General features: G+C 36.8%; 1 protein-coding gene across 17 annotated transcripts in view; it reads right to left on the bottom strand.

The window, feature by feature from the left end:
- Positions 1-14,869, bottom strand: part of PTPRD (protein tyrosine phosphatase, receptor type D) — a 468,668-nt gene that overhangs the window by 127,778 nt on the left and 326,021 nt on the right. For all 17 annotated transcript variants that reach the window (XM_025051481.1, XM_025051483.1, XM_025051482.1 and 14 more), the window contains one exon: positions 4,715-4,805. In XM_025051481.1, the coding sequence (XP_024907249.1) occupies positions 4,715-4,805 (91 nt within the window). The remainder of the gene's footprint in view (positions 1-4,714; positions 4,806-14,869) is intronic.

Genomic DNA, 14,869 nt, shown 5'->3' with positions numbered 1-14,869 from the left:
TGGACTGCTAATGCAAGGCCCAGGCTACAAACACAGGACAATTAGATCCTTTACTGGTAGCTCATAACGCTGTCCACCCTAATGAAATCCTCTCAAAGGGCAAGAGAGCATTATAACTTGTCTCAGGCAAAAAGTGAGCTTGATTCACAAAAGCCGGCCATGCAGCCTTTATTGTTATTTATTAAACAAGTAGTAACTCCAGATAAAGCCATCTAAATGCTCAAATATAACTAACTTCTTAGAGAGGTTAGTGCTATGTTAGATTTAATAGTGAGATATTTGTATGGTGTAAATTCTCTCAAACCTGCAGGAATAGAATCTAACAACCAATTTTTAATTGGCAATATTAAATAGACATTGTTATTCATTTAACAATTTCTAGCTTAACTTGGCTACTTGATTAAGGTACTTATGAAAACTTTATAGCAAAATTACTTACTACTCTTGTTTTTATAAGTGGAAATGATATAGTAAAAAACAAAGTATTTTAATAGAATGAGACCCTGGCATGATCAAGGCCGGTCGTCTGTGATAATAATGGCTGCAGATTCATATACATGACAAACACCAAATCCCACGTCAGGAACTTGATGGTACACTACAGTCTCTCCTACACTGAAAATCATAAATATGCTCAGGTAGTTCAAAATTGTAACCTAAAAAAATGTAAAAAAACACTCTCTTGGTTATATAGATAATCCATGGTTATGTAGATAATTCATTTATAATATTCTAAAATTTTCTGTGAAATTTGAGTTTATTGATACAATTATAAGATTATAAAAATATAAGCTATTTTAAGAAAACTATAATAGATTGGGTATCACCTGTTTAGAAAATTTGGATCATCTGATGATAAATTCAGGTAGGCTGATTAATTATGCACCATGTGGGATATAATAAAGCAACCAGAAAATTAGCACTGTCTTTCAATTCTGCCATCAAAGTTAGTTTTACTCATAATAATGATGATAATGACAATAATAGCTAATATTTATTAGCGCTTACTAGGCACTGTTCTTAGGAGCCTAAAAATGTATTAATTCATTTACTCCTCATAATAACCCAATAAGATAGGTTACAATAATCCCTATTTTATAAATGAGGAAACTGAGGCATAATAGAAAGTAGCAATATATAATTAGATTCAATTGGTAAAATAAAATAAAATTATATGTAAGAAATTTTTTAACCATATTTTTATTTACATAATGGTTGCACAATATCAAAGAAACAAATGCAACAATGAAAGTAAATTGATAATCTAAATTGTTTTAATTCAGTCTATATTTAGATATATATACTTTTTAATTAATTATTTTTTAATTGAAGAAAGGATTTAAATTTTTTCCCCCTGTCTACCTCCCCCCTCCCAGACATATATATTTTTTGTTCATCTGCTCGCATTAACACAGATGAACGTGTACTTATATTTCCTTTTTTTTTGGATTCTTTTAACATGTTATTTTCAAAAATTCTGAGACCATATATTTAATATTATACTTAAAAAGTCATCACAAATGTTATTGTTAATATACAGTAAATGATCTGCCATTACTTGGAGAAGGACAAATGCACTGCAGATGAGCTGAACAGCTTTTTGAAGTTGGTTAATCAGAAACATTTACCATCAGTTGTTTATGTGGCTGTGTCCCCTCTTCTACTTCACTGATCAAACTCTACCTTGATTTTATTCATATTTCAGATGTAGGCAACTGTCATAATTCATCTATATCACTGTCATCCTCATGAATACCTTTTGCTAGGGTTTCTTTAGAAGATTTAGAGGAAGTGCTTTAAAAATATATTTGAGTTCCTTGGTGCTCCTTAGATCCCATGCGGCCATTCATTAAGGTCAGACCTGGACCATCAACTCTGCCCCTGTAGGTTGCTCTAATCTCTGTAGGACGCTTCCTGTGTTATACTTTAAATGGGTCAAACATGCTCAGATGACACTGAAGTTAGCCAGGATGTTGAAGTTACAACCAGAAATGACAGCATTACTTTACGGCAATCTTTTGAAGTACAATGTGATAAAAAGCTTATGATACATTACAAGACCTACCCCGAATTAGATATAACTAACATTTTAGGAGTCATTCTGTCCAAAATCCGTTTGACTATCAATATCTGTTCTGTCCAGTTAGGCCTTGACGACTGGAGTTTCTAGTCTATAAATTTATTGTATGGAAATTATCTCCAGACAAAGGATAAATGAGCTCAGACAATAATATTGAGACTGACTCTGTTTAGAAAGCCTCTTTCCGTTTTTTATGGGCCTAGATGTGAGGCATACATGTGGAAATCCCCTTAGGCCACCATTCTTTTCGATGATTTGATTTTAACAATTTGAATTATAGGTCTTTCTAAAAAAAAAAAAAATCACTTGGTCAAGTACATTTGAGAGAGGAACACTGCTTTGTCAAACCTGGCAGTACTAAGCTATAGATAACATTCCTACAATGCTTTTATTATCCACGGTAGAAAAAAACAAACGAAAAAACAAATGTAAAATTGTCTGTAGGGATCAGAAACTCGATGAATAAGCATAAAGTGAGGCCATAGCCTACTTTCATTTGTTCCCCTTCAGAATAGTTACAAGATATATTAGAGGTAATTCCGGAAGATATATCAAGGGCTTTGGTTTTTTATCAGAAATAATTTTCATTTTCCAGTCAATGCATATCTTATTTCTTCCACCATTAATTCTACAGAGTGGTCTCAATTATATCAGTAAGAAAAGTGGGTAACAACCCATCCTGACCCAAAATTTCTGAATTAATAAATGTTCTTTATCAAACTCTCATACAGATTAATGCACCACAACTCGAAGGATGATTAAAATGACCCTTTGTTATGAGAATCAGTGGCACAGACCCATAGAATTTAATTGCAAGAAAGTTCAATGTCATATAGTTCTATACTTTAATCTATTAGCATTGCCGCACATTTTGGAGGTTTAAAACCTGACTGTAAAAGAGTCAGTTTCCTATTACTTACCACCAAATGGCTCTAAAAGGAAAAGTTTATTTTCTAAAAGGAAAGTTTATTATTTAAGGAAAGTTTATTATTTAAAAGTATTTGATGTCATTATTGGCCAGATCTTAGTTCTTTGAAAACTTTTTTTTAATAAGTAGAAAGATTCATAGATTCTACAAGTTGCCTTTGTATTTTAAATTCAATTCTAACTTAATTCTATAATTCAGCTGGGAACTGATTAGAATAATAAGGAATATCTCAGGATTAACTGATTAGTCAGTTCCAAGTAAAAAAATGACTTGTTTTGAAATATTTCCAGGCCAGCTAATCATTTTGCACATTCAGATTAAAGATTGCTATTCCTCTAACATCACAGAAAAGTGGTTTGTTTCTTTATTATCAACAGAAAAAACAATTATAACATAAATTACTTGACAACATTGTTGTAATGGTGTCCCATTTTACAGTCTTCCAATGCTCATCTAATCACTAAACAGTGATACAAAAGCATAGTTTTAACCTTGAACTCATCTCCCATTCTCAACTTGATCAAGTTCAACTCAGATAAATGAAGTGAGTGATGAATCATACTTCTAGAGATGACATATGTCCGCCAAGAGAAGTCAACAGATTGCCATCTCCTTAGAGCAAATATTTATGAAATAAACATCACTTCCCCATAACGCAGTCAGGGAATTTCTGCTTTTCCTTGCACAGTTTGCACTAATTTGAGAAAATACCTAGAAATAACAGATTGGGCTATAATATGTGGCCTATGTTGTAAATAAATCCAATAAGTTAAAATCTCACATTTCCCCCAGTAGGGGCCTTTTTTATTTGCCTTCTGAACTGATTCAAACCACCATCATGTTAAAATAGCAAAGTTGCTCCTGTATTTCAAAAACGTGAACCCCATTAACTTGCTGTGGTCCTCAGGGAATCTGGCTTAACACTTTTGATCATAACTTTCTCATCAACTAGAGGCATATAATAATTAGGTCTTGTTCTCCATATTGTGTATTAACCTTCACAAAAACAAAAGTTCTTTCTGTAAAAAGAGTATCAATTAAAATGCACCTACTGTTGTGGTAAGATTTTAGAAATTAAAATCATATTGATTTAGTATTTGCTCTATTGTTTGTTCCACATTTCTTCCTTGGTCGAATTTTGTGATTTCTTTTGTTTGCTCCTGCAGTTAAGTGCATTTTTGATTGTGAAATCATACAGAATATAGAATAAGGCAAACACATGCTAATCTGCATAATTCTGAGAGAAACTGAACACATAGTAGATCAAATGTAGAACTCATAGTAGATCAAATGTAGAACTCTGGTATGTGTTACAATTTAGCAATTATAAAAGCCACAGCTACTGTTGCAGTAACGAAGTGGACCTTGGAATTCATAACAATGGTGATTAAGTCTTTGCTGACAATTCACTTCATCTTTCACACCTTTGCAACATATTTTACAAGCGGCAAGGGGCAAAATATTAAAGCCAATGAAGATTAGACAAGTTGTAAGCTTTATTGCGCTTAATATCTTTTCATTAAAGCAAAAGGCTCTTGGTTGGGATCCCTAGAGGTTAACATGTCCATAGCACTGAACCATCTGACCAGCCAGCCATGCAGAAGTCAGCACCTGGCCTGGATGTTGAAAAGTCTCTCTAGAAGGAAGGAGAGTGTTTAATAAATTAAATAACTAATGAAAGACACAGCCAACAATGACATAGTTACCTCATCTAATTCCATTTCATCTGGACTCTCCCATGGCTTGATAAATTTCCCACGAGATTTCTTCAAAGGCACAATTATTATGTAGTAACCTCTGCATAAGAATGGATAGACAAAATGAGTTTGGTTCAGAGAGAAAAGAAAATGAATATATTTTTAAATCTTCCACAGACCAGTGATTGAGACTGAAGGCAAATTACAGAGATGGAATGACTTGTCCATCAATGACAACCACCTGTTTGTTCAATTTTAAAAACAACATGGATAGACATTTATGTGTGACTTCAAAGATCTTATATGGTCATATCACCATGGCTGACTGGTCTTTATTAGCTATCACAAACAGAGCGGGAGCAGTTTGTCAGGACCCTGTTGCTGGACACATACGAGGTTGGTATATTGAAATCTACCAACACGAGCTGCCGCACCAAATATTTTCAATTTATAATTTTTTAAAGGGCAATGCATAATAAAAATGACTCTTAGTTCATACAATGCCTATATGATGATGATGATAATTTTGTTTACATACCCCTAAAATACTTATTTGGATAAAAATTTAAAAGCAAAAAAATTACTCATCTCACAACAATTATATAAAGATATAAAAGAACTCCCCTTCCTTTCTACCCATCAAATTGTAAACCTAAAGGTAAGTGCGCCAGAAATTTGGAGACAAGCACTACCGAAAGGCCTTCAAAATAGATTGCAATATAATATATTTGTAGGAAGAGACAAAAGTAACTGGTTCTCCAACTGGGAATGGTCAACTAAAATTTAAGCCATGTATAAAGTTACCTGTCCAAAAAGAGATATGGCTTATTTGTAAAATTGTTTCGTAACTTCCGTAGAGTGTATACCCTGCTCTTGTGTTCATGGTTAGGGACTCTGCTCATACTGATTTTTGCTAGTAACTATGTGAGGACTTTGTACGAAAGTCATGGCTAACAGACTGATCACTTCCCACTTTCCAGGTATTATATTGAATAGATAATTTCACTTTTCTCTCTAAAAAATCCTATAAGAACAGGTAACAGACAAAGACAACTCCAGAGAGATTAAATCATTGCCCCAGTAAAATCGGATAGTAAGGAGATAGACACCTATGTGTATCTTAACCTTGACAACAGTCTGACTTGTTTTTGTGGCTGTTGATTCATTTCCTCTGTATCATAAAGTATTTATTAAGGACTCCATAAATTTCATAGAAATTTATTTTGAAAATACACATACACACATACACAAACACATACACACTCTCTGTCATAGAAATTTATTTTGAAAATACACATACACACAACCCAAACACATACACACTCTCTCTATCTCTCTTTATCTCTCTCTCTCTCTCTCTCTCTCTCTCTGTCTCTCTCTCTCTTTCTCTCTCTCCCACCCGCCACCTCTTTAAAAGAGAAGGCTGCCATACAGGAGAAAGGGACAGCAGGATGGGCACTAACAACCTTATATTACATTATATCACAGAGACCAATAGTGCACACAGGTAGGCCTCTTTCTACTTATCTCAAAGCAAAACCTGTAATAAACTCAGCAAACCTTCTATGATAAAGAACTCTAACCGTAATCAGAGTTAGAGCGACACTGTCCAGTATGGTAACCAGTAACAGTTGTTGCTGTGATGTGCGAGATATGTGGCTAGTCTAAATTGAGATGTGCTCTAATAATAAAAGACACTGGATTTCAAATACCATGAAAAATGAAAGTAAAATATCTTGGTAATAATTTTAATAGCGATCATATGTTAAAATGATAATATTCTGGATACATTGGGTTAAATGTGATTAAAATTAATTTCATCTTCCTTTGTGCTTTACTGTAGCAGCTAGAAAATTTAAAAATTTCACATGTGGCTCTCATTATATTTGTTGAATAGTGCTACCCTAGAGTGTTGTGAAGAATGTGGCATCTGGAGATAAATCTGGCCCCAAATTGAGGCTCTGCCACTAATGTGCTGTATGATCTTAGGCTGATCATTTAACAACTCTAAATATTCTGAAAATTTAAGGTATATAACACCAGACTGTTATTTTGGAGAAATATAACAATTAAATACAAAATGTTTAGCACAATGTGTGGCACACAGCACTAAACAGATGCCACATTCTGCTGTTGGCTAGTACTGACCACCAAAATGGGAGAAACGCATCCAAACTACCTTATTAAGTAGCACAAAGTGAAATTCCCTGAGATGCTAGTTAAAGAACTTGACAAACATTTTTTTCTCCCTAATCAAAAATTCAAGTCAAACCAGAAGACTATACCAGAACTCTCTCTCCATGGTGCTCTGAGCAAGTAATCAACAGACTCACAGGATCATATCACTCAGCCATTTATTTTCTTTCCTACAAATAATGATGATAATCAAGGAGGATGAGGAGAAGGAAGAGTTAGGGTGTATGAGAGAGGCTAGTATTTTTGTTTTATGATCCAGAGTAAGCTTCCTCCTCTTCCTGTCCTCCCACCACCTGAAGGATTTGCTAAACAAGTCCATCATGTTAAATGAGCATGGAGAAGAGTGACAGGGGATGCAACTGAGCGTACAAAATAACACTGCAGCTGTACTTGATAAACACACTTGTCAGAGAACCTCATGCTTCTCCCTACCAATTGCACAAAGTCAGGACTGGTTCTCTTTGCCTAAAATGATGATAATGCACATTGTCATAGAGCTCCCGCTGTCCTTATTCAGAATCTTGTAAATCAAGGTTAAGTTGATGAATTTTCTTAATTTTTCTTTCTCCTTTCATACTCTGAGTTGCCATTCTTGTACACGAAAAAAGAAGCTGTTCTTCAGCAGCACTCCCCAAGTATTCATATTACTTGCGGTTGGTATAAGAATTGAACAGACTCCCCCGCAGCGATTAGCTAACAGTATGGCTAGATATTCATAGCCTTCTCTTTCCACTGATCTCTAAAGCATTCATCTAGAGCAGTCATAGTGGAGCCTGCTTCAAAGCAGCTCTTGTCCATTGAAAAAATGGGGTGCTGGAAGTTTGGAACACTATATTATAGAAAGTCTTGCCTGGGTCTCAGTTCATACATTTCAACCATGTTCTCTGAAACTATGGCTTTGTAAACACCCATGTGTTTGTCTTTCCTAAAACATAGCTGTCCCCCAAGGATACTGCTTCCCTTATAGACTTTTCAAGTGGTGGTTGTTTATTCATTCCTCTTCCTCTACCTATGAACCTCAGAGTCAGGCTTGGAGTTTCTTTCCTAGGGCTAGCCCATGACCCAACAGGGCTCTCATATTCGTAAACTCTTCCTTTCCAAAGACAACATCATCTATTTGACCTTAGCCCAAAACCTATGATTGCCTTTCTCTGTGCCTAAACCCAAGGGGCTGGATATGACTTGGGAAATAATGCACAGGGCACAATAATGCCTTAAATTCATGATCACCAAACTCAGATAAGCCTTCAAAACTGCCTGGCAATCTACCGCAACTTCTTCAGTTACCTAATTCTTCCATTTGACATGATAACTTTTTCTAATGTTCTTCCTTGGCCACAAATCTTGAACCTCTCTACCTTCCCACTATATGATGACCTTATCTCTTATGCACAGAGAAAATAAAAATCCTCAGACAAGAATTCTCTCATTTTCTATCTACCAACTACAAGCCTACCTATATCTGTACACAACAATAATCTCTCCTTTGGGCACGGCAGGACTGGCTCTACTTTTTAAAGCTAATTGCTCTTTCTTGAATTGGGTCGCAACATCTCACTCTCTTAGGAAGTTTACCATATACCACACCCCTTTTCTCTCATTTATCTCAATTTCTCCTTCCCCATCAGATCCCATCCATTACATAAATAGCTGCCATTTTAAAAAAATAAAACAGACCACATCCCACTCCAGTCATTATTCTCTCTCTTTCCTGCCCATTGCTGCCCAAATTCTGAGAAGAGCTGTGTGTTCTTGCTGTTCTTCATTTACCCATCTTCCACTCATTTTCTGGCTGACTATGCTCTAGCTCCTGCCTCATCAGCTCACCTCACTGCCCTTGCCAGGGGCCTCGGTAACCTCAGTAACATTACATCAAAAGGAGAATTTCTGAGCTTCTTCTTTGCTGATCCCTTAGCAGAATCTCAGTGTCGATAAGACCCTCCATGAAACATTCTCAGCCTTTTCTCTGTATCCAACTATCCTTATTTTCTACTTATATCACTTTAACCTTATTTCATCAGCAGGATTTATTATCTGCTACCCAGCTATTAAATGGTGGCATTCCTCAAGGCTTTGACCAAGGACTTCTCTTCACTGCTCTCTTCTTCTTAGGTGATCTCATCCAGTTCAAAGCAGCACTTATTACCTATATACAAGATATTTACAGATTCATATCTTCAGCCCAGAATACTCTTCTGAACTCTATAAGTTTATTCAATTCTAGCTTTATGTCACCATTTCCATGTCACAAAAGTACCTCACATTTACTGTGATTAAAACAAAACAAAAAGCCTTCAACATAAATTCTCTTCCAATATCATACCACGATCCATTTTACTATATATACCATCAACCTGGATGTTTCCACTGACAATCTGCTTTTACTCTCTCCCTCCCTCATACCCATCCTACTACCAAGTCCTATAACTTCCAAACACTTTCTGTAGTGTTCTCACCTCTCTGCATCTCAACTGCCATCGCTCAAGTCTGATTCCATTGTCTCATGCTTGTATTGTATTTTCCTTTCCTAACTTTCTCTCTCTATTGAGCTTAGACTCACCTAGTCCAGTCTCTGATCAAATCATGTGACTTAAAAAAACTCCGTTGAAATAAAAAAAAATAATAAATTGCTTTTAGAACTAGATCAGTTTTATATATAAGTAAAATTAAACTTTATACTTTTTTTGTCGATCTTACTGAAGCCTAGAATTTAGGCTCAAAACACCTCTTTCAACACAGACTTTAACAATGAAACTAATAGAAAAAGAAATAACTTCAGAATCAATATATTTGAAAAGCCCTTGACAACTTATAAAGTAAGCTATGTTTTCCCAGTATATTAGATTTAATTAGATAAGTTAAACCTAACCTTCAGAATTTTAATTATATTAAGTAAAGTTTTACTAATTGTATTTAATACATTATCATCAAGGGGCTCAGCTCCATATAATTATATGGGAAGGCAAACTCTGGTCTTTGTGGCAGTCCCACTTCAAATTCAGCCAGGATTTTTGTATTAGCAGTCTGTATTAACATTCTCAAACTCATTTAACTGGGAGGTCAAAATCTGTCTCAGGGTTTAATGATGAATGTCATTCCTTTCATAACTTTTGATTTTTTTTTTTTTGCTATAGTCATTTGGGTATATATTGTTTAAATCAAATTAATTTACCATTGGAAAAAAAGGCAGGTTGAATGCTCTTTCTAGTTTATATGTTTAAATTGAGGTTTTCAATTTTTTTTTAGCTGTGTTGTCAGACAAATTACTTATCTTAAGCCTCATTTTCCTCATTTGTAAAGTGCCAAGTAATACTGACCAGTGGGAAGCTTCTCCCTTTACCTCTCATCTAAATTCTCTCCTTTTTTTAGGATTTTAAAATAATTTAAATTTTTTTCAGTTATAGTTGGCATACAATATTATAATCATTTAAAGTGTAAAACATGGTGATTAGACATATAACTTGTGAAGCCATCACCCTGATAAATCTAGTATCCATCTGACACCATATAGTTATTATGATATTATTGATTATATTCCTTATGCTACACTATACAGACCCATGACTATGTTGTAACTACAAATTTGTACTTACAAATTTAATCTCTTCCCCCTTTTCATTCAACACCCTCAACCTCCCTCCCATCTGGCAACCACTGAAATGTTCTCTGTTTCTGTTTAGTTTATCTTGTTCTTTAATTCCAAATGTACGTGTAATCATATGGCATTTGTCTTTCTCTTACTTACTTTACTTAGCACAATGCCTTCTAGGTCCATCCATGTTGTTGTAGATGGCAAAATCTCATTCTTTTTTATGGCTGAGTAATATTCCATTGAATATTTGTACCACCTCTTCTTTATCTATTCAGCTATTGATGGACACCCAGGTTGCCTCCATAGCTTGGCTATTGTAAATAATGTTTCAATGAACTCATGAATTCACATGTCCCTTCAAAGTAGTCTTTGGGGTTTGTCTGGATAAATACTCAGAAGTGGCATTTCTGGGTCCTTCATTGTCTTTTGTTATAGCTTTTGTTTTGAAGTCCATTTTGTCTTATATAAGTATTGCTCTTCTAGCTTTCTTTTGGTGTATTTTCCATTTTCATGAAATATCTTTTTCCATCCTTCTATTTTCAGTCTGTGTGTTTTTCAATAAGAAGTGAGTCTCTTGTAGGCAGCATATATAAGTATCTTATTTTCTTATCCAGTCAATCTATCTTTTGATTGGAACATTTAATCCATTTATATTTAAAGTAATTATTGATAGATATATAGTTACTGCCATTTTATCATTCATATATTTTCTTTTTTCTTCTTCTTCTTAAAGAAATCTCTCTAATATTCCTGTAATACTGGTTTGGTGGTGATGAACTCTTTTAGCTTTTTCTTGTCTGAGAAGATCTTTTCATCTGTCTTTCGATTCTAAATGATAGCTGGGTAGAGTAGTCTTGGTTTTAGGTCCTTGCTTTTCATCACTTTGAATATTTCATGTCAAACCCTTCTGGTCTGCAAAGCTTCTGTTGAGAAATCAGCTGCCAGTCTTATGGGTGCTCCCTTGTAGGTAACTAATTGCTCTTCTCTTGCTGCTTTTAAGATTCTCTGTCTTTAATCTTTGACACTTTAATTATGATGTGTATTGGTGTGGACTCCTTAGGTTCATCCTGTATGGTAGGGGTCCCCAACCCCTGAGCCATGGACTGATACCAGTCCGTGACATGCTGGGATCCAGGCCACACAGCAGGAGGTGAAGAGTGGGAGAGCGAGCTGAGCTTCATCTGTATTTGCAGCTGCTCCCCAGCGCTAGCATCACTGCCTCAGCTCCACCTCAGATCATCAGGTATTAGATTCTCATAGGAGCAACGGTCTGTGGTGTCGAAAAGGTTGAGGACTGCTGTCATTTGGGACTCTCTGACCTTCCCGGGCTTGTATGTCTATTTCCTTTGCCAGGTTAGGGAAGTTTTCCATCATTATTTCTTCAAATATGTTTTCAACTCCAGAAGGAGAAGAGAACGTTGGTATGCTTGATGTTGTCTCTGAGGCTCTTTAAACTATCCTCATTTTTAAATTATTTTTTCCTCATTGCTGTTTCAATTAGGTATTTTCTGCTACCTCATCTCCTAAATCGCTGATTTGATCCTCTGCTTTATCTAATCGACATTTGATTCCCTCTAATGTATTCTTCATTTCAGTTATTGTATCCTTCATTTCTGACTGGTTCTTTTTCATGGTTTCAATCTCCATTTTTATGTTTTCAGTCTCAATGTTAAATTTCTCAGTGAGTTCATCCACTTTCTCCCTAAGTTCACTGAGCATCCTTATAACCACTGTTTCGAACTCTACATCTGGTAGATTGCTTGTCTCCATTTTGTTTAGTCCTTCTTGTGGAGCTTTGTTCTGTTCTTTCATTTGGGACATGTTTCTTTGTCTCCCCATTTTGTTGCCTTCCTGTGTTTGTTTCTATGTATTAGGTAGGGCTGCTATGTTTCCTGGTTTTAGAATGGCCTTATGTAGATGTCCTGTGGGGCCCGGTGGCGGAGTCGTCCCGTGGTCCCTACCTGGGTGCTACAAGCGTGTCCCTTGTAAGAGTTGTGTGTGCCTTCCTATTGTAGCTGAGCTTTGGTTGCTGTTTGCACATCAATGAGAAGGACTGACCCTCAGACTGATTGGTTTAGAGGACTGGCTGTGACCTCGGTGGAGGAGCCGTTGTGCAGGAGCTGACCTGATGTAGTAGGATTCACTTTAGCAGGGCTCTGGTGCCTGATTTTTCTGCTCTTTGGGTGTGTTGTCCTCTGATGCAGTTTTAGGTTGTGTTCTGACACCATCTGAAGCCATCCACTTGGTGTGTTAAGTCTTAGGGCCTCCTGGGAAAGGTCCAATCACAGGCTAAGTTCAGCTGTAGTTTATGTCTTGCCACTAGTGCCGGGTTTGGGGCTGCTTAACAAAAGGTATGGGGCATGTTGAGACCAGATGCTGCTTGTTTGGGTTTTTTGAACCTTTGAGAGATTTTAGAAAAGTCTGCAGCATGAGCCAAGACAGGCCATTTGTATGGAAAAGCCACTGCAAGCAGCTTGGGTGGGCTCACAGGTTAAGAAGGGTGGGGTCTCAGGGATCTCCAGGGTGGGGTGGCCAGCATTAGCCAGGTTGAGGGAGACTTAAATATGGTGGCCACCTGCATCTTCACATCTGGAGGGGGTAGGGCTCAACAAAGAAACAATGGCCTCTGCCAGCACTTCTATCTGGGAGAAAAAGCTGCTCCTCCAGCCCTTACCCTGAAGCCAGACAACCGAGTTCTTCCCTGTATGTCCCCGGTGCCTTTCAATCCACTGTACCAATGCTGGAGCTCAGAGCGAGTGTCTATCAGCGAGTAAGAAGAATGTCTGTGACTCCAGTGGCTCTCTGTCTTTAGTTTACAATCTCTACTGTTTTTCACAGCCAGAACTTGTAGGGACTTTTGTTCTTGGCACTGGAATCCTAGGCTGTGGAGCCCAGTCTAAGACCGGGACCCCTCACTCCTCTGGGGGGACTTTCGCAGCCAACATATACCTTCTGATTCTCAACAGCCACATGCAGGTTTGGGACTAGCCCGTTCCATTTCTCCAACCCTTTTACCAAAGTCAAAGTGGCCTCTTGTGTGTGTCCCCAGTTGTAGGACTTCTGTTCAGCTAGACCTAAGGAAAGTCCTCATGTTGGCTGTCCTGTAATTTAGTTGTAATTTTGATGTGGAGTGAGAGGAGGCGAGCACAGTATTTACCTACTCCGCCATTTTCACCAGGACATTTTCGAAATTCTTACAGCAGAGTGCTGACTTTATTGCACCATGACATTTATCCATTTCCATGATCTATGGCCATGCATATGTACCTGGTTACTTTTGGTACCAAGGTTTGTCTGGGACAGTTCTGTTGATGCCTACTTGTCATGGAATTCTTAATTACTGAGCAGTTGTCCTAGAAAAAAACTCTCCTTGCTTGGCCAATAAGTTCTATAACCATGGATCAATATGTGGGCTCCGAAGCCAGACTGCCTGCATCATTCGAATCTTGCTTCTCTGGTTCTGCTACCATGTTGCCAGGACAAGTTAGCTCCCCTGGAAACTTTCTCTGCTGTAAAATGAAAAGCATTCTTCTTGTAAAGATCACATTTGTTAAGATGTGCAATGTCCTTTGACCAGCACCTAGTAAGAACCTTTGTCACTATTAACTATTATTATATCAACTATATGATCTTGGCCAGGCTGCTTAGAGACTTTGGGCTTCACTTTACTCACCTGCAAATGGGGAGAAGAATACTGACCTCACAGGGTTATTGTGAGGCTTAACTAAACCACTCTAATATCTTCAGTACATTGTAAAGCAAATTTAAGCTTTTAAGACTTCAACTGACAACATGTGATGGATAATATCTCATTAAACGTTAAATCGTTAATACATCAATTCGATAAACTGTTAATAGTGGTGACACAAATTTTATGAAGCAGCTTTATAAGCCATGCTTCCAACAGTATCTTTTTTAAAGTAGAGAATCTGAAAGCCAAATCAGTAAGACTAAAAAAATTTAAATTTTCATAAGACACTATTCTTCATTTCTGTTTTTCTAAATATAAAGTGGTTACTAGAAAATAAATTTATATTTGGTGCTTTCCGGCAGCTTTTTCTCTTAATACAATCTGTTTGGTACATTTATTTTTTTCTTACCATCCAGAGTAAAATCCTGCTCTATAAAGTCATAGAAGTTCTCTCTGTGACCACAATTTGCTTCTCAAGAATGGTGGCCTGGCTAGATTTCCTGACTGGTGCTCTGCCTCCTAAATGTATTCAAATAGAAGGCTGAAGCACCACAAAATTCCTGGTACCACGACCTGCAGTACTCACAAACTGTTTCATGAGAAATTCAGCCTTTCCCTGAGGGTGCGCCTCTGCTTCTAAATACACACACACACACACACACACACACAAACACACACACACACA

This window comes from Pteropus alecto, unplaced genomic scaffold (genome assembly GCF_000325575.1).
Source record: "Pteropus alecto unplaced genomic scaffold, ASM32557v1 scaffold95, whole genome shotgun sequence".
Classification (NCBI taxonomy): domain Eukaryota; kingdom Metazoa; phylum Chordata; class Mammalia; order Chiroptera; family Pteropodidae; genus Pteropus; species Pteropus alecto.
Note: the sequence above shows the minus strand (reverse complement) of the source record. Positions and strands in the feature narration are given on the sequence as shown.